The sequence below is a fragment of the Chiloscyllium plagiosum genome, chromosome 15 (assembly GCF_004010195.1).
Source record: "Chiloscyllium plagiosum isolate BGI_BamShark_2017 chromosome 15, ASM401019v2, whole genome shotgun sequence".
Taxonomy (NCBI): domain Eukaryota; kingdom Metazoa; phylum Chordata; class Chondrichthyes; order Orectolobiformes; family Hemiscylliidae; genus Chiloscyllium; species Chiloscyllium plagiosum.
Genome location: NC_057724.1, coordinates 59,376,009 through 59,402,685, shown reverse-complemented (window position 1 = coordinate 59,402,685; position 26,677 = coordinate 59,376,009). Strand labels below are relative to the sequence as shown.

The 26,677-nt window shown below is 39.9% G+C and overlaps 1 protein-coding gene across 1 annotated transcript in view; it reads right to left on the bottom strand.

Moving 5' to 3' along the window:
• The window catches only part of zdhhc15b (zinc finger DHHC-type palmitoyltransferase 15b), a 105,547-nt gene that overhangs the window by 32,739 nt on the left and 46,131 nt on the right, over nucleotides 1–26,677 (bottom strand). Inside the window, exons 2-3 of the mRNA XM_043704992.1 lie at nucleotides 24,168–24,194; nucleotides 2,784–2,878 (exon numbers count right to left, since the gene is read on the bottom strand). Of these exons, the coding sequence (XP_043560927.1) occupies nucleotides 2,784–2,878; nucleotides 24,168–24,194 (122 nt within the window). The remainder of the gene's footprint in view (nucleotides 1–2,783; nucleotides 2,879–24,167; nucleotides 24,195–26,677) is intronic.

Below are 26,677 nucleotides of genomic sequence, written 5' to 3'. Positions count from 1 at the left end.
TGGTACTTGTATGGAATGAGCTGCCAGAGGAAGTGATGGAGGCTAGTATGATTGCAACATTTAAAGGGCATTTGGGTGGGTACATAAATAGGAAGGGTTTGGAGGGATAAGGGCCTGGTGCTGGCAGGTGGACTAGATTGTGTTGGGATATCTAGTTGGCATGGACTGTTTGGACCGAAGGGTCTGTTTCCGTGCTGTAAATCTCTATTACTCTATCCTTCCTTAAATAAGGTATGCAGAACTGAACACAACAGTCCAAGTGTGGTCTAACCAATGATTTGTAGCATCACTTCCTTGTTTCTATATTCTTCCTCTATTTATAAACCCAAGAATCCTATAAATCATCTTCACAGCCATGTCAACTTGCCTGGCCTACTTCAGAGAAATATATATGTGAACTCTAGATCCCTCTGCTCCTGTATTCATCTTGGGGCGGCACAGTGGTTAGCACTGCTGTCTCATAGCACTCAGTTTTGGGTTTGATTCCAGCCCCGTGTGTCTGTCTATTAGGGTGAATTGGCCATGCTAAATTGCCCATAGTGTTAGATGCATTAGACAGAGGGAAATGGGTGTGGGTGGGTTACTCTTCGGAGGGTCAGTGTGGTCCTGTTGGGCCGAAGGGCCTGTTTCCACACTGTAGGGAATCTAATCTAATCTAATCTCATCTCATGGACAATTAAACCTGTATTGTCGCTCAGTGTTTCTTCTACCAAAATGTATTACCTCACATTTCTCTGCATTGAAATTCATTTGCAAAGTGTCTGCTCATTTGGCCAACTTGTTAACGTCCCTTTGAAGTCACTAAGCATCATCCTCACAATTCATTATTCTCCATAGTTTGTATTATCTGCAAATTTTGAGATTTTGCACTCAACACCCATTTCCACATCATTTGTATAATTCTGAAAAAGCCAGGGATCCCAACACCAATCCCTGGGGAACTTTCAACTTGTCTCCAATCTGAGAAATGCCCATCAATACCTACCCTCAGTTTCCAATTTTTAGCCAACTTCTAATCCATGATGCCAAGGGCCCACCAATTCCAAACATTTCTAATTTGCTAATCAGCTTGCCATATGGCATTGGATCAAATGCTTTCTGAAAGTTCAAATATACAACATCCACAGCACTATCCTCATCCATTGGCTGTGTCAGCTCATCAAAGAACTTAATAAATTTGTCAGACATGACCTGCCCTTGACAAAGTCATACTGGCTGTCTATTATTAACTTATTTTTCTCTAAGTGTATATTTACCATATCCCATATTATGGCCTCCATCAGTTTTCCCACTATTGATGTCATCCAGACAAGTGGAAAGTATTCCATCACACTCCTGATTTATGTCTTATTAGATGCTGTCTGCTCCTCGGATGCTGCCTGAACTGCTGTGCTCTTCCAGCACCACTAATCCAAAATCTGGTTTCCAGCATCTGCAGTCATTGTTTTTACCCTTATGGAATGAGGAGGTGAGTTTATGAAATACACAACCTTTGATCTGTTCTTATAGCAATCGTATTAAAGTGACTGGTCCAATTAAGTTTCTGGTCAATCGTGTCATTAATGCTGAGATATTCAGGTTATTAATGTTGGGGGATTTGGTGATGGTCAAACTAATGTCAACAGAATACTACAAGTGTCAAAACAAAATGGGTGAACAACACTGAGCATGAAGCATTAGCTAGAGTTCTATTCTAACAGCAAAAAATTAGAAAGGCTGTCAGAGGGTCTTAAAATTCCCTTTACCCCTATAAATTCTCAAGCTGTTTCATTCCCACAGCTTGATGCTGTTTACCATCAGGTCTAGCACTGCAAAACAAAATGGATAATACAAGACTGAACCTAAATCTACTCCAAAAAAAAACTCTGACTCTGTGGTTTGATTTTGGAGAATCTATCTGCAGCAATAATTTTAAAACCAAAGACCTGCTATACTCTGGTGCTGTTATTGAGCACTAGTTAGCAGTTATATAAAGCACATATTTAAATGGACAATTCACTCGTATCTGTTAGCAGGGTTTTTGCTATTCATTCAATAAGGAAGTGAAAGTCAAGAACTGTCCTGTCTGACCACTACATCAGTAGCTGTCTCAGAATCTTTAAAAATCAGTCTAAGCAGGCTCTGCCAATAGACTAAAGCAGGCTATCTGCTCAGCTCCAAAGGCACAAGTCTGAACATAACTAATGTAAATAATAATTATAAAGGAGAACACAGAATACAATAAAAAATAAGACCCAGTGTTGCATACCATCCTACAAGGATCTTACAGTATTATAGAATTTTACAGACTATATTATGAACTACCGCAGCAGTAAGTTTCATACGGCTGCTTGCAACAGTTGAATGTCTTACAGTTTTGAATCTAGCCTTGTGTTTAGAAGAAGCTTCTCCCTCTGCTGTTTATTTACTCATCCATAAATGTAGCACACATTTTTCCTGCTTCAGCTTAAATCCTAGAACTGATAAAGAAAATCACAAGCCAGGCATCTGCCAGTGCTGTTTGATGCAACACATGAAAAAAGTAGTCCAAAACAACTTTCATTTCCATGGCCTTCTCAACAGCTACCTTCAATAGTACGACCTGAATCAGCATCCAATCGCACTGAAAGGATTGAGGAACCCACCTTGCAATCGTCCACTCTGTAGTAGTGTCTTGTAATATCAAACATTGGCAATGGGTGCAGGCAATCTTTATATAATTTACATTGAAGGTAAACACCATAAGAGGTTTGAACTTCGTGCAAAAAGGAAGATTACTACATATTTCACTCAAATGTAATTACCTTTCGAGAGGGTGAAGCTGGTACTGTGAAAATAGCTTTGCAATAGGTCCATACAAACATCACAAAAAATAAGTGAAATACCACAAGATACGCAGCTGCAATATAAAAGAAAGATCAGATGAAGAAGAGATCTATTATTAACAGAGTTTTAAAAAGTACATGTAACTATATTTACCATCAAAATGTTCTGTATACGAAAAGGTTGATTAGTCATTCAGTTCTGTTCTACAGGGACAGTACTTTAGCTTTTGCTAGGAACTCAATAAAATGAAATTTAATGGACAATTGTCAGCATTGCAATTGGTAAAGGTAAGCCAAAAGTTCACCATACTAAGCTAGTGGAGAAGAATACAAAGGACCTGTGGAGTAGCATACTGATATTTGTATTCTCAAGTATTTGGTCAAATCAATCTCCAACTCAAATGTGTTTTCCTTTCACTAAATTTCACCAGGTGGTAACGACTCCAATTAAAGTAGCCATTTTGCTTAGTTTCTTATTCACCTGCATTGGAATTATATTATTTGTCTCAGCACGCCCTGTTCCTCAAGTGAAAGCAAGAATTGGTTAGAGAGATTTCAGGGGCATGTGAGCATATGCTGAGCAAACTAAGTCTTGAAGTAACCTTGGAAACTTCACCAGTACATCTGCCTCAAACAATGAATATTCATGGCTAGACCAAAAATTTCCTCCACAGTGCCCCAATATGTGGTCATGCTTCTGAACATAAACAAATCTTCCATCTCCTTAGTCATCACTTTTCTGGTGAAATTGCTAAATTTGAACGAGGCAGGCAGCTTTTGTGTAGCCAGCCATGAGTAGAGACAACCAAAATCGTTTTTCATTAAATGGAGAAGATTTTCATTTAGGCAGCCCCTGACCTAATGCCACACATCAAACATATGACATTACCTGACTTGCATTTCTTAACAGGCTTGGGTATGTGTAATGCAAAGCTTAGTAAAGAATAGTTTTAAACATTCATTAAATAGCGCAGATGGTAATCAGTACTGTACATACACAAAATAATCTAATAAGTGTTGAGATTCATCTAATATTAAAAGTCAAGTAGTGTAAATTTTACAAGATTTACATATTCAGCTAAAACTTTTAACATCTTCAGTGTAAGTCTGATTTTAGATTTCAGGCCTGAAAAGAAAAAATAATTACACATAGATCTAAATTTTCACCATGACTGAGAGTGACTCCAGCAGAGCTAAAATGGTGCTGGAAGGCAGAATTCAGAAGTTGCATCTCAAACTCTTCTATACCACCATGGGGCTGGAGGAAATGGTGGCTTTTGGATACGTGTGATTCATGGAGGATACTGCACACACAAAATTACACCTGCCTTCAGTCCGATTGAATTTTTAAAGAGATTAATCAGAAGATCTAAAGCTGCTGGCATTATTTGAAGAGTTTTTGAAGAGATTCAGGCACACCTTCAGCAAAGACAAGGTGACATATGGATTGAGGATGCATTAAAAAAAATGGATAAACCTTTTGGAACAGTCAAGCCATCATGGAAGCTGTTGAGCTGTCAAAGTATTTAAATCTCCACATATTTAAATTGTTGCAGGTAGGAAGAAGTACCGTCTGCAGTGTTTAAAAAAAATCAGTACCTGCTGTTTCACTGTCTGTTGACACAAGCCTGAGGGCTATCATTTTGGATTTGTGTTCTCACAACTTATCAGAGTGAGGTGCTCTGTTATCAGTTCACAGAATGACTGGTAGCCCCGTGTTGTTAAAAACCTTTTGAAGTGAGACAGTGAATACAAGTGCTTGTTTCACAATGTATTAAGTAGTCGAAGGAAGTTAAAGACAGTGAATGGATTTTAAGTGCCCTTTTAAAATACTGAATTCAACAAAAGACAGAATAATTTGATTTCATCTGAGTACAGTTCCCAAAGTCCACCTATAATGGACAGTTGACAAATTGGTATGGAGGGTGTAAGGACAAAGGTTGGTAGAGTCATGGATTGGCATGAGTTAGCAGTAAGTCAGCACTGGGACTACAAAGGCTATGACTGTGTGTATGGGGAAGGACATAGAATGATATGGCTGGGGCACAGGGAGTATGTTGCAGGGAGAATGTGAAGGGTGAAGGCTATTTTTGTTTTGTATGTTTTTTAAAACAGGCACAACAAAGCTTCTGATCATCAAGTCAGGCCCTTTCCACTGTGTATCTCCATTCATTACAGACTCCAAAGTCTTTCAAAGGCAGCAGGCCTAACGCGCATTAAAATCCATTCCTGCCAACCTCAATCATCTGGGCAACCTCTCCAAGGTTAGGATTATGAAACTGGCGATATTCCCAAAAATTAAAGTCATTGTATTGCATATGTTTGTTAGTAAATTCCAATGGCAATTTTGATTTTGAAGTATAGTTATCATTGTTTTATCGGCAATAAATATGTATTTTCAAAGAAACAAGTTGCTTGACATTTTGTCGATGAGTCTTCACATTCACAAGTTTTACAACAAAACTATAAAAGGGTGACAAACCGATTTCATTTCCTCACATCTGCCACTACTCTGGAACAATTGCAAAAGTAATCTTGTATTTATGATGCAATTAGGATTACTGTGACACAAAATTCCAGGATAACATTGTGCAGTGGATTGTAACAACAGAAAATACTTCCTTGTATTTAACAGTCTAAAGACCAGCTTGAAAGAAATTAAATTGAAAATCACATGAAACCGGATTATAATCCAACAGATTTGATTGAAACCTTAAGCTTTCAGAGCCCCGCTCCTTCCTCAGGCAGTTAGACATTGAGGAAGGAGCGGGGCTCTGAAAGCTTAAGGTTTCAAATAAACCAAATGGATTACAGCCCCCGGTGTTGTGTGATTTTTGACTTTGTCCACCCCAGTCCAACACTGGACCCTCCACATTATGAAAGATATTAAGTTATACTTGGCAATTTAAATGGAGTATTGCTAATTTTATTTGCAATGACTTCATAAATACTAGCAAAGCAACAGGGAGTATGGAGTAAAGTAGAAAGATAAGCAGCAGGTTAGCATGTGTGCAGGGTTTAGGTTCGAGGCAGACTAGGAATGAAGCAAAAGAAAGGATAACTTAGGACATATTACAAAAGGTGATAGAAATACTGACGATAAAATTAGCATTAAAGGTGCTTTACCTGAATGCTTGTAGTATTCATAACAAAGTAGATGAATTAACACGACGAGTCATCGTGAATGATTATGATGTGGTAGGCATTACAGAGACATGGTTGCAGGGGATTCAGGACTGTCAGTTAAACATCCAAGGATTTATAACTTATTGAAAAGACAGGGAGGTGGGCAGAGTGAGTGGGGTTGCCTTGTTAGTTAAGAATGAAATTAAATCTATGGCACTGAATGACATGGGGTCAGATGATATGGAGTCTGTGTGGGTGGAGTTGAGGAACCACAAAGGCAAACAAACCATAATGGGAGTTGTGTACAGACCTCCCAGCAGTGGTCAGGATCAGGGGCGTAAGATGTACCAGGACATGTCAGCAAGGCAAGGTCACAGTGAAAATGGGGGACTTCAATATGTAGGTGGACTGGGTGAATAATGTTGCCGGTGGTTCCAAAGAAAGGGAATTCATAGAATGCCTGCAGGATAGCTTTTTGGAACAGCTTGTGATGGAGCCCACAAGAGAGTAGGCTATTCTGGCTGTGTAATGAGGCAGATTTTATAAAAGATCTCAAAGTAAGGGAACACTTCGGAGGCAGCAATCATAATATGGTAGAGTTCAGTCTGCAGTTTAAAAGAAAGAAGGCAAAATTGGGTGTAATGGTGCTACAGTTAAATAAAGGTTATTACAGGGGCATGAGAGAGGAACTGACGAAAATCGACTGGAAGCAGCACCTAGCAGGGAAGACAGTACAGCAACAATGGTAGGAGTTTCTGGGTGTAATTGAGGACACAGGACAGAGGTTCATCGCAAACAAAAGAAAGATTATCCAGGAAGGGATTAGACAGCCATGGCTGACAAAGAAAGTCAGGAAATGTATCATAGAAAAAGAGAGAACCTATAATGTGGCCAAAAGCACTGGGAAATCAGAACACTGGGAAGACTACAAAAACAAACAAAGGATAACAAAGACAGAAGTAAGGAAGAAGAGGATTAAATATGAAGGTAAGCTAGCCAGTAATATTAAAAATGATAATAAAAGTTTCTTTCAATAAATAAGAAACAAACAAGAGGCAAAAGTAGAAATTGGGCCGCTCCAAATTGTTGCAGGAAGGCTAGTGATGGGAGATAAGGAAATAGCTGAAGAACTTAATAAATATTTTGTGTCAGTCTTCACAGTGGAAGACATGAGTAATCTCCCAACAATTAAGGAGAGTCAAGGGGCAGAGTTGAGTATGGTAGCCATTACAAAAGAGAAAGTGCTAGAAAAGCTAAAAGGTCTAAAAATTGATAAATCTCCTGGCCCTAGAGTTCTGAAGGATGTGGCTGAGGAAATAGCAGAGGCGTTGATTGTAATCTTTCAAAAGTCACTGGGGTCAGGGAAAGTCCCAGGTGATTGGAAAATCACTATTGTAACCCCTTGTTCAAGAAAGGATCAAGACAAAAGATGGAAAATTATAGGCTGATTAGCCTAACCTTGGTTGTTGGTAAAATTCTAGAATCTATTGTTAAGGATGAGGTTTCTAAATTCTTGGAAGTGCAGGGTCGGATTAGAACAAGTCAGAGTGGATTTAGTAAAGAGAGGTCGTGCCGGAGAAACCTGTTAGAATTCTTTGAAGAGGTAACAGGTAGGTTAGACCAGGGAAACCCAGTGGATGTTATCTATCTAGACTTCCAAAGGCTTTTGATATGGTGCCTCACGGGAGGCTGCTGAGTAAGTTGAGGGCACATGGTGTTCAAGATGAGCTACTGGCATGAATTGAGGACTGGCTGTCTGACAGATGGCAGAGAGTTGGGATAAAAGGTTCTTTTTTGGAATGGCGGCTAGTGACAAGTGGTGTCCCACAGGGTTCAGTGTTGGGGCTGATGTTGTTCATTTTATCTATTAATGATCTGGATGAAGGGACTTGGGGCATTCTGGTGAAATTTGCCAATGATACAAAGTTAGGCGGACAGGCAGGTAGTTCTGACAAGGTGGGGAGGTTGCAGAAAGATTTAGACAGTTTAGGAGAGTGGTGCAAGGAATAGCTGATGAAATTCAATGTGAGAAAATGCGAGGTTTTGCACGTGGGAAATAAGAACAGAGGCATGAATTATTTTATAAACGGTGATAAAATTCACAAAGCCAAAGTACAAAGTATTCTGGGAGTGCTAGTCCAGGATTCTCTAAAGGCTGACTTGCAGGTTGAGTCCGTGGTTAAGAAAGCAAATGTAATGTTGTTATTTATTGCAAAAGAGCTGAAATGTAAAAGCAGCAATGTGCTACTGAGACTTTATAAAGGTCTAGTTAGGCCCCATTTAGAATACTGCATCTAGTTTTGGGCCCCACACCTCAGGAAGGACGTACTGGCACTGGAGCGTGTCCAGCCGATGATCCCTGGAAATGGTAGGCCTAACATACGATGAATGACTGAGGATCCTGGGACTGTATTCATTAAAGTTTAGAAGGTTGAGAGGTTTTTAATAGGAACTTACAAGATAATGCACGGCTTAGAAAGGGTGGATGCTGGGAATTTGTTTCCGTCAGGCAGGGAAACTAGGACCCATGGGCACAGACTTAGAATTAGAAGGGGTCAATTTGAAGTGGAAATGAGGAGACATTTCTTTAGCCTGAGAGTGGTGGGCCTGTGGAATTCATTGCCATATCTTAAATGTCTTCAAGGCAGAGATTGATAAATTCTTAATCTCACAAGGAATTAAGGGATATAGGGAGAATGCAGGTAAGTGGCGTTGAAATACCCATCAGCCATGATTGAAGAGCAGAGTGGACTCGATGGGCTGAATGGCTTTACTTCCATTCTTATGTCTTATGGTCTTAAGGTAGGTGATATCATTTCCGGTTCTTTCTCTCAGAGGTTGGCAAATGGGGTCCAAATTGATATGTTTATTGATGGAGTTCCGATTTGAATGCCAGGCCTCTAGGAATTCCCGTGTATGTCTCGTTTAGCTTATCCTCGGATGGATATGTTGTCCCAGTTGAAGTGGTGTCCTTCTTATCTGTATGTAAGGTTACTAATGAGATACTGAAATACCTAGTAGAAGATTCATGCCACTCCATCCACTCCACCTAAGAATTCCTGAACATCATCAAGGGCACCAAGATAAAAGAAGATGAAATAATGGCCTCCTTTGACCTAACAGCCCTATTCACATCAATTAACATCAGCCTGGCCAAAGAGACACTGACCGCACTACTACTAGACGAACCGAGGACACAAACACCAGACAGCATCAACTTCATTAGCAAGCACCACATCCTCAAGCTAGTAGACCTGTGTCTCACTACCCATTGTACCTTCAATGACAAGACCGACAAACAACTCAGCGGAACATCCATGGGATCACCAATATCAGGCTTCTTAGCAGAAGCAGTAATGCAGAGACTTGAACGAACAGCCCTCTCCAGGATCCAACCCAAACTTTGGGTCGACTACGTCGACAACACCTTTGTCATCACAAAACTGAACAAATTAGATGAAACCTACAACATCATCAATTATATCCTCAATGGCATAAATTTCACAAAACAGGAGGAGAACAACAACAGATTCCCATTCCTAGATGTCACAGTGGAACAAACAGCTAATGGAGAACTCTCGACCAGTGTCTACAGGAAAGCAACACATACAGACCAGATACTTAACTACAGAAGCAATCATCCCAACACCCACAAATGGAATTACATCAGGACATTACTTAAATGGGCCACAATATATTGCAGCACCCAGGAACTACGAGCAGCAACAGAAAAATACCTATGCAGCGTATTCAAGAGGAATGGTACCCGACAGACACAGTCCGCCAATGCTTAAACAACAAACCCAAACAAGTAGACACAACATGCCCAAAAACTCGAGTCACACTACCATACAAAGACATCTCAGAGATGACTACCAGATTATCCTGACCCCTTGGCATCATGGTAGCCCACAAACCTACCAACACAATGAAACCTAAAGGACCCTATACCAACAACCTGCAAAACAAATAGCATTTACAAAATACCATGCAAGGACTGTAACAAACACTACATTGGACAGACAGGCAGAAAACTAGCCACCAGGATACATGAACACCAACTAGTGTCCTTACATACAGATGAAGATGGACACCACTTGACTGGGACAACACATCCATCCTAGGACAGGCTAAACAAAAACACGCACGAGAATTCCTGGAGACCTAGCATTCAAACTGGAACTCCACCAATAAACACATCAATTTGGACCCCATTTACCAACCTTGGAGAAAAAGAACTGGAAGTGATATCACCCACCTTAACACACCAAAACACATAAATAGAAGGCAGGACAGAACACCAGTGTTTTCCCAGAGGCTCACTGATGATGTTACCTAGTATGGTGACAAAACATTTGAAGACAAACCTCCCGGCTCAGTGAGCAAACTTACAACCCGAACCTTAACCTGAGATACAAATCTTCTCAAAAATAGTTCTTAGGGTTCAAGGGAGCAAAGGGCTGAATGGCCTATACCAGCTCCTCTTTTCTATATTTCTATGCAACTCAATTCTGGATAAGATGCTTAAAGTGCAAAACTGGTGCATTTGTCAACTGTCATAGATTTATAACGGTCTACAGCACAGAAAAAGATCTTCATTCCATCAGGTCTGCACCTATATTTCTCACTTGCAAATGAATGAGAAATAATATTCACCCAGAAAGCTTTAAAGATAGAACTGCTTTTCCTAAGTTTGAAACAATATACATTGACTGATTTTGCAAATGCAGAAAAATAAAAAGCCAAAACCAACATTTCAGTACACTAACAAACCTGAAGGAAACAAGTAACATGGCAAAGCAAATCTTTTCAAAACTAATGGGTGAGGCCAGGATTGGGTTTTAAAAGTCTGATGAATATAGTAAGTGAAAATAGCCAAATAAATAAGGTGGTCTAGCTTTAAGGTTTTCAGGAAGAATGTTACAAAGAGATTTGATTTCAATATACAGACCATACAGGGAGAAGAAACACATGTATATTGTTGTAGTTACAACTTGAAGAAATGACCATTTACATACAGGACCATTATCATACTGAAGTATTGCAAAATGCTTCACGGGGATATTATAAAATTAACCAAAACTCCAAATTACATAAGGAGATATTAGGTCAGATGACCAAAACCTTGGTCAAAGAACTAGGCTTCAAGGAATGCCTTAAAGGAAGAAAAAGAGGTGGGAACTTGGAGACATTTAGGGAGGCAGTTTCAGCCCTTAGGGCACTGGTATAGTCATAGAGTCACAGAGTCATAGCGATGTACAGCATGGAAAAAGACCCTTCGGTCCAACCCGCCAATGCCGACCAGACATCCCAACCCAAACTAGTCCCACCTGCCAGCACCCGGCCCATATCCCTCCAAACCCTTCCTATTCATATACCCATCCAAATGCCTTTTAAATGTTGCAATTGTACCAGCCTCCACAACATCCTCTGGCAGCTCATTCCATACACGTACCACCCTCTGTGTGAAAAAGTTGCCCCTTAGGTCTCTTTTATATCTTTCCCCTCTCACCCTCAACCTATGCCCTCTAGTTCTGGACTCCCTGACCCCAGGGAAAATACTTTGTCTATTTATCCTATCCATGCCCCTCATAATTTTGTAAACCTCTATAAGGTCACCCCTCAGCCTCCGACGCTCCAGGGAAAACAGCCCCAGCCTGTTCAGCCTCTCCCTGTAGCTCAGATCCTCCAACCCTGGCAACATCCTTGTAAATCCTTTCTGAACCCTTTCAAGTTTCACAACATCTTTCCGATAGGAAGGAGACCAGAAATGCACACAATATTCCAACAGTGGCCTAACCAATGTCCCGTACAGCCGCAACATGACTTCCCAACTCCTGTACTTAATACTCTGACCAATAAAAGAAAGCATACCAAACGCCTTCTTCACTATCCTATCTACCTGCAACTCCACTTTCAAGGGGCTATGAACCTGCACTGCAATGTCTCTTTGTTCAGCAACACTCCCGAGGACCTTACCATTAAGTGTATAAGTTCTGCTAAGATTTGCTTTCCCAAAATGCAGCACCTCGCATTTATCTGAATTAAACTCCATCTGGCACTTGTCAGCCCATTGGCCCATCTGGTCCAGATCCTGTTGTAATTTGAGGTAACCCTCTTCGCTGTCCCCTATACCTTCAATTTTGGTGCAGCAATTAAAATAGGAAAAATACCTTGAAGGCTCATGGGGATGGAGAACATTAAAGGGAAAGTAAGGTTCAGAATTAGAATTTAGATTCAGAATCACTTAACAAACTAACTCAGAATTGACAGTAAAAAATATTTCAGCACAGTAAAAACAATTTTTAAAATAAGTTTTGAATTAATTCAGCATTTAGGATAAACACATTTATGGCCATTCCTCCAGTCAAATGTCTTATTCATTATCAGAAGATGACATTCAGTTTCTTGGCTTCCATCTAAGAAGCAAGGCAGACGAGCATGAATATTCAGTACTGAAAGCTCATCTGTTAAGATCAAAAGGACAACATGCTTAATGCAGAGCTCTAGTTTTTGGGTATTGCTCTCAATGAAAGCCTGTTGTATCTAGAGCAATTGGCTGTTATTATCATACATGGCTTTGTTTCAGTAAAACCTTGGCAACTGAGATACCCTTCATTCCAACTTACTGCTTTTCCGAATACTTTATTTCTGTCAGTGCTTAAAATGTGAAAATCTAAATCTACCTGTTATTTTCCATATTAAATCATACTCCATCAATTTTTATGTCAGCATTTTCAAAGCTAATATTTTAATTTGCTAAATCTAGGTTTAAGGCAGAGATTCATGAAAAGCTGTTAATCATTTTAGTGTGAAATAAAACTAAGGTGCCAGAGCTTACAGACTACAAATGTGCTCAGAATCTGGCTGCTTCTCCTTGGATCTCTCACTGCGACCAGCTACACCCAGCGTACCAGTTGCAGTGTTGGGTAGAGGTCAACAGGAAGTACGTGGCAATGTGCCAGCAAGTTCAACACAGCCCACATTGTATTTACACAGACACAGTCTCTTTTGTTTGGCTTTTCTGGGCCAATTTTTAAAATTCTACTAGATCAACCTATACATCCATCTGGAAGATTCTCCAGCATTTTTAAACAGCTTACAGTCAAATTTCTGCCTGTATGTGTAATACAATTTTAAACACCAGAAAATAATTATAGGGATTAGTCTGTTTCACCATTCATATTTTATATATTTTGCTGTGCAGATGTGTTCAAATGAAAATCATTAATGAAGAGCACTGGGTATCTGTTAACTTTCTTCCTGATAATTATTTTGTATTCATAACTCTGATCTTTCCAAATAAATGTCTGCTTTCCTTCCTATTGGTTTTTATTTTTTTCTAGATGTTCTCATTCATCAAGAACATTTTGTGGCTAGAATAATCACTTCCTATTTAACAGAACTAAAATTCAAAAACTTGATAGAATTTATTCAACAGGACACAGAACAGAGTAGAGTATCACCAGCATAAAATATGGTTCAGTGGGTAACATTCTCACCTCAAAGCTGTGAATTCAGGCACAACAACCTAAGATAACAAACCAGTGAAAAACTAAGGGAGTGCTGCAGTATCAGAGATGCCATTTTCAGATCAGATGTTAAATTAAGGTTATCTGATTACTCAGATGGATTTAAAAGATCTCATTATACACTTCTGCAGAGGAGCAGGGAAGATTCCCTAGCCAATAATTACACTTCAATAAATCCCAGTAAAATATTATACGGTCATTATCACATTGCTGTTTGTAGGAGCTTGCAATGGTCAATTTGGGTGTTTATTTTTCACTTCTGAAGGGCAGTTATAATTCAAAAACACACAGCTGAGCTCTATCTAGCATCACTCATTTCATCACAGAGCATAGATCCTGTTCTTTCTCCATCAATAGTCAGATATTTACTCTCCTTGCTCTCCAGCCCAGATGCCTGCCTCATTCATGATTCATACACACAGACGGAGTTACGTTCTGTATCTTGCAATAGCTGTCAGCTCCCATGTCTAAAGTTTCAGCTACAACCTACTTGCCAGTCATCAGCCTACGAAGCTCAGTCCAGACAGCAACAGAATGAGATATACCTGCACAAGCCGACTTCCATTAATCAATCTGTCAGGCTGCCTAACTCAACATTCATATTTTTATAAAACATAAATTTAGCCAGGGACTATGTTAAACATACTCAATAGACCTTGCATGATTCCACACTCAGCGATCCTAACACTGGTAGCTCAATCGTGCAGTAATGACTTGAGATAGCCCCAACAATTTTTAGACAAGTTGGTTCACTTTCAGAAAGTTTCTAAAAGTGATGTGGTTCACATCAGGTTGAAGGGTTGTGAATCATGAGCAATGCCTGTTCAGGAGTCAGAAATCTTTTTGACAATTTTGACAATAATTATAAAGGATGTTATTAACTTTATACATCATATTTATGATAATTTAAGTTTGTATTTACTGTAGTGGCTAATGATAGGGCTTGGTTGTTAAAAGATAAGTGACCATTAGAGTTGGTGCTGTGCAAGAGTGCAGGTGCACTAAAGTATTTTACTGTGGATGAAATGCTTGTTTGCATTGAATAGTATTGAGTTTCACATTTTAATATGTCAATTGAACAATTCACATTCCAGCCATCTGTTGAGTCTCGGAATAGCGGAACAAATGGCTAACCTCTTAGATAGCACATTCATCTGTTCAGCTTTGAAGAAGTGGTTTTTGAATGGCTCTTTGTTTAATGTGAATTTTTTTGAGCATTCAAAGACTTACCAATATTATAAGTTTTACGAGTTCTATATGTAATAGATATTGTTATATTATTTGTTCTTTAGTCGGTGACTGATAATGGAGTCACAGGAATATAAACAATATACAATAAATATCTGGCTTTTTAATTATAGCTGGATATAGAACATATACAGACAGGAGCACAGCTCAACTCTAGAGTCACATAAAATGTGACCACTTCCATCAGTGATTCAGCCCTCAGAGTCTCCTAAAATCCTCTTGCAACAGATACTGGATCACTAGATATCAGGTGTTTAGAGGAGGTATAGGGATTGAAGGGAGAAAAGGGCATGGGTGGGGAGTCAGGGGTATAGCAGATACTGGTGATAGATGTGATGGGGGTGGTGGTGAGAGATGACAGATAGGGTGCATAATCCTAATGTACAGAACTAGGCTGATGTCTTATGAATGGAGGCAGGTCTTCTGAATTGCCTGCTTTGACATCTGCTCCCTTCCATTCCTTCCTTGTGTTTGGTTCAAGAGTTGATGACCTGGACTTCAGCTCAGTCGTGCAACATCACCACGAGAACAGCATGAGCTGGCACTGTCGGGTTCATGGGCGAGATTGTAACATCAAGAAATCTTTTGACTCAACTTCCGCCTAGGAACCCTCCAACCACAAGGGATGAACTCAGATTTCTCCAGTTTCCTCATTTCCCCTCCCCCCACCTTGTCTCAATCCCAACCCTTGAACTCAGCACCGCCTTCTTGACCTGCAATCTTCTTCCTGACCTCTCCGCCCCCACCCCCACTCCGGCCTATCACCCTCACCTTAACCTCCTTCCACTTATCGCATTTCCAACGCCCTTCCCCCAAGTCCCTCCTCCCTACCTTTTATCTTAGCCTGCTTGGCACACTTTCCTCATTCCTGAAGGGCTCATGCCCGAAACGTCGATACTCCTGCTCCTTGGTTGCTTCCTGACCTGCTGCGCTTTTCCAGCAACACATTTTCAGCTCAAAAAAGAAAAATCAAGCCTGTAATCCTGGGCTGTTTTTGGGTTGCCTGCTTACTTCATTCCTACTTTTGCTCAGTGTTTCCTATACCCCATAAAGTACCTTACAACATGAGACACTGAAACAGAGTAGACCACCCAGCATGCTTTGCCATTCAATGCCATCAGGCTGACCTTGGACTTCACTGCCCACTATATTCCTCAGTTTCTTAACAGACTTAATATCTGTCAACAAGCATTAAATTTATTCAATGGTGGAGTGTCCACAAACGCCTTGAGTAGAGAATTCCAAAGATTCTCATTTCTTGGGTGGAGCCATTTCTCCAGATCTCACTTCTAAATGATCCATCCCTTACCTGGAGATGTTGTCCTTATGTTTTTGGTTCATTGACCAGAGGAACAATCTATTAAGCCCTTCAGAATCTTGTTTGTTTTCTAAGATGATGCATTTCATATACATTCAAATAGTTCAATTTTCTGAGCACTAACGTATTTAGACAACCAACAAAATAAACAGACTATCAAAGGAAAAGAAAGAAGTAATTTCTCAATATCCATAACATAACATGATGTAACTCAGGGCTCTTCTATGACTGCAGTAACCATTTGCATCAAGGGAAACTAGGCATCCAGGGCACTGGGCAATATAATAAATAGCTGCAACAGCCTTACACAAAAGGCTGATTTGACTTTCCAAAATGCAGCACCTCACATTTAATTTAAACTTTGTTTGCCATTCCTTGGCCTTTTAGCCTATTTGTTCAAGATCCCATTGTACTCTGAGGTAACATCCTTTGCTGTCCACTACATCTTCAATTTTAGTGTCATTTTCCCTAAGTGACATTATCAATTGGTACTGAATTGGGGTAATATTGGCTGCCGAGATTCAGGGTGACTTCTTTCTCTGGAGTGTTGGAGGCTGAGGGACAAACTTTTAGAGACTTATACACTTAATGGTAAGGTCCTGGGGAATGTTGCTGATCAGAAACCATGGAATGCAGGTTCATAGTTCTTTGAAAGTGGAGTCACAGGTAGATAGGATAGCACAGAAGGCATCTGGTATGCTTGCCTTTATCTGTCAATGCATTGAGTATAGGAATTGGGAGGTCATGCTGCGGCTGTACAGGACATTGATTCGGCCACTTTAAGTATTTGATACTCTTTGGATACTCTGGGAAGCCAGGGAGGAGATTGCTGAGCCTTTGGTTTTCATCTTTATGTCATTGTCTACAGGAATAGTGCCTGAAAACTGTAGGATAGCATATGTAGTTCTCTTGTTAAAGAAGTGGAGTAGAGACAACCCTGGTAATTATAGACCAGTGAGCCTAACTTTGATTTTGGAGCAAGAGTTATAAGAGATAGGATTTATAATACGGTGATTAGGGATAGTCAACACGGTTTTGTGAAGGGTAGGTCACGCCTCACGAACTTTATTGAATTCTTTGAGAAGGTGACCAAATAGATGGATGAGGGTAAAGACATTGATATGATGTATATAGATTTCAGTAAGGTGTTTGATAAGGTTCCCCATGATAGGCTATTTCACAAAATACGGAGGCATGTGATTGAGGGTAATTTAGTGATCTGGATCAGAAATTGGCTAGCTGAAAGAAGACGGAGGGTGGTGGAAATGGGAAATTCTATCCTGGAGTTCAGTTACTAGTCGTGTACTGCTGTTTGTCATTTTTGTAAATGACCTGGATGAGGGCACAGAAAGATGGGTTAATAAATTTGGGGATGATACTAAGGTCAGTAGAGTTGTGGGTAGTGCCGAAGGATGTTAAAGGTTACGGAGGGACATGGATAAGCTGCAGAGCTGGGCTGAGAGGTGGAAAATGGGTTTAATTTGGAAGGAGTAATAGGAATGCAGAGTCCTGTGCTAATGGTAAGATTCTTGGTAATGCTGATAAGCAGAGAGATGTCTGTGTCCAAGTACATAAATCCCAGAAAGTTGCCACCCAGGTTGACAGGATTGTTATGAAGGCATACAGTATGTTAGCTTTTATTGGCAAAGGGACTGAGTTTCAGAGCCACGAGGTCATGCTGCAGCTGTACAAAACTCTGGTGCAGCTGAACTAGTAGCATTGTGTACAGTGCTGGTCCTCTCATTATAGGAAGAAAGTGGAAGCTTTGGAATGGGTTCAGGGGAGATTTACTAGGATGTTGCCTTGTATGGAGGGAAGATCTTATGAAAGAAGGCTGAGGGACTTGAGGCTGTTTGCGTTAGAGAGAAGAAGGTTGAGAGGTGACTTAATTGATACACAGAAGATAATCAGAGGGTTAGATAGGGTAGACAGTGACAGCCTTTTTCCTCGGATAGTGATGGCTAGCACAGGGGGCATAGCTTCAAATTGAGGGGTGATAGATATACATAGAACATAACAGCGCAGTACAGACCCTTCGGCCCTCGATGTTGCGTCGCCCTGTCATACTAATCTGAAGCCCATCCCACCTACACTATTCCACGTACGTCCATATGCCTGCCCAATGACGACTTAAATGCACTTAAACTTGGCGAATCTACTACCGTTGCAGGCAAAGCATTCCATACCCTTAGTACTCTCTGAGTAAGGAGAAAGTGAGGACTGCAGATGCTGTAGATCAGAGCTGATAATGTATTGCTGGAAAAGCGCAGCAGGTCAGGCAGCATCCAAGGAGCAGGAGAATCGACGTTTCGGGCATGAAACCTTCTTCAGGAATGAGGAAAGTGTCTTTCCTCATTCCTGAAGAAGGGCTCATGCCCGAAACGTCGATTCTTCTGCTCCTTGGATGCTGCCTGACCTGCTGCGCTTTTCCAGCAACACATTATCAGCTACTCTCTGAGTAAAGAAACTACCTCTGACATCTGCCTTATACCTATCTCCCCTCACTTTAAAGTTGTGTCCCCTCGTGTTTGCCGTCCCCATACTTGGGAAAAGGCTCTCACTGTCCACCCTATCTAACCCTCTGATTATCTTGTATATCTCTATTAAGTCACCTCTCAACCTTCTTCTCTCTAACGAGAACAGCCTCAAGGCCCTCAGCCTTTCCTCGTAAGACATTCCTTCCATACCAGGCAACATCCTAGTAAATCTCCTCTGCACCCTTTCCAAAGCTTCCACATCCTTCTTATAATGCGGTGACCAGAACTGTACACAATACTCCAAGTGTGGCCATACCAGAGCTTTGTACAGCTGCAGCATAACCTCCTGGTTCCGGAAGTCAATCCCTCTATTAATAAAGGCCAAAACACTGTATGCCTTCTTAACAACCCTGTCAATTTGGGGGGCAATTTTCAGGGATCTATGTACATGGACACTGAGATTTCTCTACTCATCTGCACTCCTAAGAATCTTCCCATTAGCCAGTACTTTGCATTCCAATTACTCCATCCAAAGTGTATCACCTCACACTTGTCCACATTAAGCTCCATTTGCTACCTCTCAGCCCAGCTCTGCATCCTATCTATGTCTCTCTGCAACCTACTACACCCTTCGTCACTATAGGACAGATGTCAGAGGTAGTTTCTTTACTCAGAGTAGTAGGGGCGTAGAACCCCCTGCCTGCAACAGTAGGAGATTTGCCAACTTTAAGGACATTTAAATTGTCATCGGATAGACCTATGTTTGAAAATGGAATAGTGTTGGTTTGATGGGCTTCAGATTGATTTCACGGAGCAGTGCAACATCGAGGGCTGAAGGGCTTATACTGCACTGTAACGTTCTATGTTCTAATTCTGGTCTCCCTCCTATCGGAAAGATGTTGTGAAACTTGAAAGGGTTCAGAAAAGATTTACAAGAGTGTTGCCAGGATTGGAGGGTTTGAACTTGGAGAGAGGCTGAGTCGGATACATGGCTTGGAAAGGGTGGACGCTAGGAAATTGTTTCCGTTAGGCGAGGAGAGTAGGACCTGTGGACACAGCCTTAGAATTAGAGGGGGTAAATTCATAACAGAAATGCGGAGACATTTCTTCAGCCAGAGAGTGGAGGGCCTGTGGAATTCATTGCTGCAGAGTGCAGTGGAGGCCGGGCTTTAAATGTCATCAAGGCAGAGATTGATAAATTCTTGATGTCACAAGGAAATAAGGGATATGGGGAGAATGCAGGTAAGTGGAGTTGAAATGCCCATCAGCCATGATTGAATGGCGGAGTGGACTCGATGGGCCGAATGGCCTTACTTCCACTCCTATGTCTTATGGTCTTATGGCTGGAGCTATTTCCCTGGAGCGTCAGAGGCTGAGGGATAACCTTATTGAGGTTTATAAAATCATGAGGGGCATGAATAGGGTAAATCGGTAAGGTCTTTTCCCCAGGGTGGGGTGGTCCAAAACTAGAAGGAATAGGTTTAACGTGAGAGGGGAAAGATTAAAAAGGGACCTAATGGGCAACGTTTTTACGCAGAAGGTGATGTGTCTGTGGAATGAGCTGCCAGAGGAAGTAGTGGAGGCTGGTATGATTACAACATTTAAAAGGCATCTGACTAGGTATATGAATAAGGTAGGGTTTAGAGGGATATGAGTCAAGTGCTGGCAAATGTGTCTAGTTTTATATAGGATATCTGGTCAGCACGAACGAGATGGACCGAAGGGTCTGTTTCCGTGCTGTACATCTCTATGATTCTAAATCGAAATCACAGAATCCCCACAGTGTCGAAGCAGGCCTACAGGGAGCTTCAATATGCACTGACTACAGGACTAGTTCTGGGAAACACAGATGCAATGCTACAGATGGAAAAATCATTCCCCACAATGAATTACTTGCAAAAAGAAACCAGGGTTTCATGATGTCACACACTCAAACATACCAGAACAGAAGCTAGTTCTGGTTTCAGCCATTTTCTTAAAACAGCAGCTAGACATGAATATTATTTGTATCTTTTGTAACTGTAGGGGATGCGTGTCGGATAGCAGATGATTTAAAAAAAACATTGACAAAAAAATCTTAAAATTTAGCTTTTTTGGATATTTATATGAAAGTCATTGTTGACTATTTGATATATGACGATCAACCATTCAAAACTTGAAGGGTTTTGTGCATTTAAGCAAAACAAAATCCATCAGAAGCATTGAATGAGTAAGATAGATTTTACGGGATGAAACACTAATGTTCAAGACTAATTAAATAGCTCTTTCAAAAGGAAGATTCAAGCACAGTAGGCTGAAAGACCTCCTTCTGAACTGTCTGATTTGATTTTTTTTACAGAATGAGATTGGCTTAATGGGTTATACATTTTACACCTGTTCATGAAAGACTAATGCAACCACATAGACCCAAATTTTCAGATGTCCACAAATTACCATAAAAGATTGCAAAGGAATTTTTTGAACTTGTTGGGGAGAGTTTGTTGAGAGTGGAGAGCAAGTACAGGAATTCAGTCAATATGTTATAACATTGTTCTGTTGTAATGTGGCTGATACAAATGTGCAATATTTGTCTCTTTAAAATTGCATTATTCACTGTTGCACTGTTTGCCAGCAGACCAGTAACAAGGATAATTTAAATGTATTGATGAAATCAACCTCATTCTATTTTTGAATGCAATGGTCGCCGAGATTTTAAATCACGATGTCTTCAGAATAAATGAAGAACTGATTAAACTATGTTTATTTATTTAGTCTGTAAGTTGAAAAAAAGGAACTTTCTCCAAAAGCAGACTCAGGACCTGATAGGGATAAAGACATGGGCAGCGGGTCTAACAATAAATTTCATTGAAACAAAAACAGAAATTGCTGGAGAAAATCAGCAGGTCTTGCAGCATCTATGGAGAGAAAGCAGCATTAACATTTTGGATCCAGTGACCTTTCTTGAGTTCTGAAGGAAGGTCATTGGACCCAAAATATTAACTCTGCTTTGCTGAGTTTCTCCAGCAATTTCAGCTTTGTTTCAGAATTCCAGCATCCACAATTTTTTTTGCTAATTGTGTCAATACATCTGAGACTGACAACTTTAAATTCAACTCTCAGTTTCTCTCAGTCATTGTTCTGGACTCTTCATCTGTCAATGTTTTGGGTTTTCTTTCTGTGATTTAAAATGGCACCAGACAGCAGCGATAATATAAATCAAATCAAAATCAAATCAAATCTTCCTAAATTATTCATGCTACCACTTCACTCTCTTTCTCTCTGTATTTTTGCTCCTGCTCCTACAACTCCTCTATGTCTAGAATCTAGGAACACAGGAACAGGAGTAGGACACTTAGCCCCTCGAACCTGTTCCAATGAAATTCAGTTATTCAATGAGATCATGGCTGATCTCTGGCCTAACTCCACATACCTGTTTTTGGCACGTATCCTTTAATACTTTTACTTAACAAAAATTTATCTCTGATTGAAAATTAACAATTGATCCAGCATCAACTGCCATTTGTGAAAGAGAGTTCCAAACCATTACCACCCTTTGTGCATTGAAGTGCTTCCTAACATCTATCCTGAATGGTCTGCCCTAATTTTGAGTTGATGCCCCTTAAATTTTAGAATCTTCAACCAGTCAAAGCAGCTAATCTTTGTTTACTCTGTATTTTCCTGTCACTATCTTGAAGGCTTTGATCAGATCATCCTGTGGCTTTCTAAAATCTACAAAAGAAAAGGCCTAACTTGCATAATCTCTCCAGAATTTAACTCCTGAAGTCCACATATCATTCTTGTAAATTTACAGGGAACCCCCTCAAAACCAATATATCCTTCCTAAGATGTGGTATCCAGATCTGTTCACAATGCTCCAAGTGGGGTCTAATCAGGATTTGGTATAATTGTAACTCAGTGCCCATGTCCTTACTCTAGTTCAGTAGATATAAAAGCCCAGCATTCCATTAGCTTTCCTGATTTTTTTTCCACACCTGTTCATGGCGTCTTAATGATCCATGAATCTGTACCACAAATCTCTTTGGATATCCACTGTATGTAACCTCACATTATCTAGAAGGATGGGGAAGTGATGGCCCAGTTATACTATTGCTAGACCATAAATTCAGAGACCCAAATAATGTCCTGGGATTGCAGGTTTGAATCCTGCCAAGGCAAACAGTGGAATTTGAAAGCAATTAAATAAAAATCTGGAATTAAGAATCTAATGGCGATCATAAAAATGTTGTTGATTGTCAGAAAAACCCATCAGGTTCTCTAATGTCCTTTAGGTATGCCTAGATGTGATCCCAGACCCTCAGCAATGTGACTGAATCTTAACTGCCCTCTGGGCAATTAGGAATGGGCAATAAATACTGGCCTAGTCAGTGATGCCCACATCCAAGAATGAATATTTTAAAACAAAGGCGCCTGATGAATCCTTTTTTGGTCCAAGATGAATACTCACTCTTGAAAACTCCTTCTCAATTATTCTTTCCTCATTCAATTTTATCCTAACATCCTACACTCTCATTCTGTACACTAACCCAAATGTTTAATGATTTGCATCGTCAACTTGTTCAGTGGTGAAACCTTGGAGAATAGTTTAAATTTCTTTTGTACTTAGTACTTAATTTTACTTTACAATTATTTTCTTTAATAACACACAGTATTTCATATTTTTTTGTCTGAAGGAAAATTCAATTCCTCTGGAAAGATCTGATTAGCTTAACACCTTAAAGAATGTTGTGAAACTTGAAAGGGTTCAGAAAGGATTGACAAGCATGTTGCCAGGGTTGGAGGATTTGAGCTAAAGGGAGAGGCTGAATTGACTGTGGCTGTTTTCCCTGGAGCATCAGAGGCTGAGGGGTGACTTTGTAGAGGTTTATAAAATCATGAAGGGCATGAATAGGGTAAGTTGACATGGTCTTTTCCTTGAGGAGAGGGAGTCCAGAACTAGGGGCATAGGTATAGGGTGAGGAGGACAAAATTTAAAAGGGACCTAACAGACAACTTTTTTTACACAGAGGGTGGTGTGTGTATGGAATGTGCTGCCAGAGGAAGTGGCAGAGGCTAGGACAATACAACATTTAAAATGCATCTGATGGTATATGAATAGAAAGAGTTTGGAGGGATATGGGCCAAGTGCTGGCAAATGGGACTAGATTAATATAGCATTTCTGGTTGGCATGGACGAGTTGGACCGAAGAGTCTGTTTCTATGCTGTACATCTCTATGACTCTATTTTGTTTCACTTAAAGTTGCATTTTTCAAGAATACAACCAGATAGTTAAAGGAGGAATTAGAGTATTAATAAATCGCAGCAACTGAAAGACGCAATGACAAATTTCTAAAATTATTAACATATTGGTCTTCAGGTGATATTACATAAAGCCAACAAGCTTTCATCCATAAATTACAAGCCTTTCGATTAAGTATCACAGTTAAAACTTTAAATGTATGATCTTTGATATAGAATTCAAATCCGACTGTTGTAGGGAACACATACATTGCACATTTTGATGGTTCACAGTTCAATGAAAACCAGCTGTTTCTCTTCTGTTGAGAAACAACAGTCTGCATCTGAGTACAAAGATTAACATAGAGCTTTTGAAAGGGCAGAGGAGTCATGATTTTCATGATAGAATCAGGTTCTATAAAAGATGGATTCAAAATAAAAACTTACCTTTCTCAAACCCATTCTGGACAGTAACTGTAAATGGAAAGAAATAAAAAAATTAACACAGGACACAAAACCATGGAGAGATCAAAATAAGCAAGGCCTATTATTCAGACTCAAACTAAAAAAAAATACATTTTTATAATCCATTAAAGAAAATTTTAAACTATTTGTGCTGGATTAAAAATACCAGCAAAAGGAGACCTGTCTGTCTTTTGAAGTGCAAATTCCATATGAACTATCTAAAGTCTAAAGCAAAAACAAAAACAACTGTTGCTGGAAATCTAAAAGCTATAAATGCTAAACACATGCAGTCAAAGCAAAGAATAATGAAAGGTAGGAACAAGTTACTGCAAATGCTGGAATCTGTACTGAAAACAACAAATGCTGGAGGTCACAGCAAGTCAGACAGCATCCATGAAGAAAAAGCAAACTAACATTTTGAGTCGAGATGATTCTTCAACAGAGCTGAAGAATCATCTAGCCCCTTTCTCCATGGATGATGTCTCACCCGCTATGACTTCCAGCATTTGTTGTTTTCAGGAAAGAGTATTGAAAGTTCATTTATCTCAATTTACCTGTTTCTTTCTCCACCAATGCTGCTAGGCTTCTGTATTCTCAGAATTTTCAGTTTTATTACTTTAATTTCCCACTATCTTTATAAATATTTTTTTGTCAAAGCCAATCTAACATCCGAACTCTGCTCTCCACCATTTCATTGTTTTATTTCCAATCCTCAAATCTTTCCCTTGTTCAATGATTCACCAATGGAAGTAATCTTTCATTTCCTGTGAAAAATTCTAAAAGTTTTAACAGTTCTCTTACATTTCCCCTTAACCTTCTCTACTCCAGCTGAAACAATCCTAGTTTTTTCAAGTTTCTCATTGTGGTGATATGCTCTGACATCTGGTATTTTCCATGATTACATTTTTTTTCTTATCAAGTGTCCAAAATTGTACACAATTCCAACTGTGCCTTCACCAATTGTGTATTCAGTACCAACTCTTGTTTCTTCTACTTACCCTCTTACAATAAACCTAGAATACAATTTTCCCTCGACAAGCTTTTTGTTTTAAGCAGAATTCATGCTTTCACAAGACCTGTGTATGGCATTGTGTAGCCTAGATCTGGCTAATCCTCCACCACATTTGACAATTTTATCCTCTTGGCTATATTTGTATTCTCTGCTCTTGTCCCAAAAACATTTACTTTGTATTTACCCACATTGAACTGTGCTTTTTATAGCCTGTGTTCTCCTGCAATCTATCAAATTCTTTATCAGCTTACAATATTTTGTAGCTCTTAACTTGGCATAACAAACAAATTGTGATGCTTGATACTCTTTATATAATTGTCGACCTCATTCAACTCACACAAGAGACTGACTGAATGATGTACTGGCTTTTAAGAAATGAATACTATAGCATGAGGAGAATATACAATGATCATCCCAAGGACACAATACTACTCAGAGACTGTCATTTAAATTTCACCATTTGAGAAAGAAAAATATCTGCTGATTTTAAATCTCTAAAACATGCCCACAACCATATCATCAGACTACTACTTCATTGAAACTGGCTATATATACTTTCCCATTAGTGAATTAAAAAAAAACTTACATTTTAAAAATTACCTATGCTTTTATTTCTATAACAATACCACTTCACGCTGAAAAATTCATCATCTCCACACTGTTGGTTAAATATTAAAAATATTGCATTTAATTCACATTAAAGTGATGATGCATACTAATTATTTCCCCGTCTCACTTCTTTTTTCTTAAGTTGCTTCCTTGTGCTGAGATACAGTTTCATAGGAGTAAATGGTTCTATGCTTCTTTTCGAAATAGCCATGAGTGACTGGACAGGAAGTGACAGATGACTCAATCATCGACAGTATTATTTCTAGACTTGATTCTGTCAGCATTTACAAATCTATACTTTCCATTGGGATACATGAGTAGAATCGTACACTGAACTCTTCACTTGGTTTCGAATATAGAACAACCTTGATTATCCGAACAAGACGGACGGGGAGCACAAAGGAACCTCGATTATCCAAATACCAATTATTCGAAAATCGGATTATCCGAAGGAGATCTCGAGGTCCCGATTAAAACATTACATCACAGAAGTGTTTCCAACAGTGATCGCGTCTTTTGTTTACAGTGATTAAACAGGCACCGTCTCCAAATGACTGACTGCCCGTCCTTTCTCTCTCCCCACACTTTCCCTGGAGTTCTACAGAGGGGTGTACCTTAAACCCCACCCCTTCCCCAGATAATCTCGCCAACATTGTCCTGTACAGGGTGAAGGTGGAACCTGTCAAAAAGTTGCAGTAAAAAGTTGTTTTTGTGGCTGTGGCTGTGTGTGCGCTATTTGGAGACTTATCCCACAATGGCAGCAGCAGCAGACTTGTTGTTGGTGTCCAGTCCAGCTGCCTCAGAGAGGGGGCAGGTGGGGGTGGAGTTGGACGGTGTTGGGGGTAGTGTTGCATGGGGGCGGTATTGCACA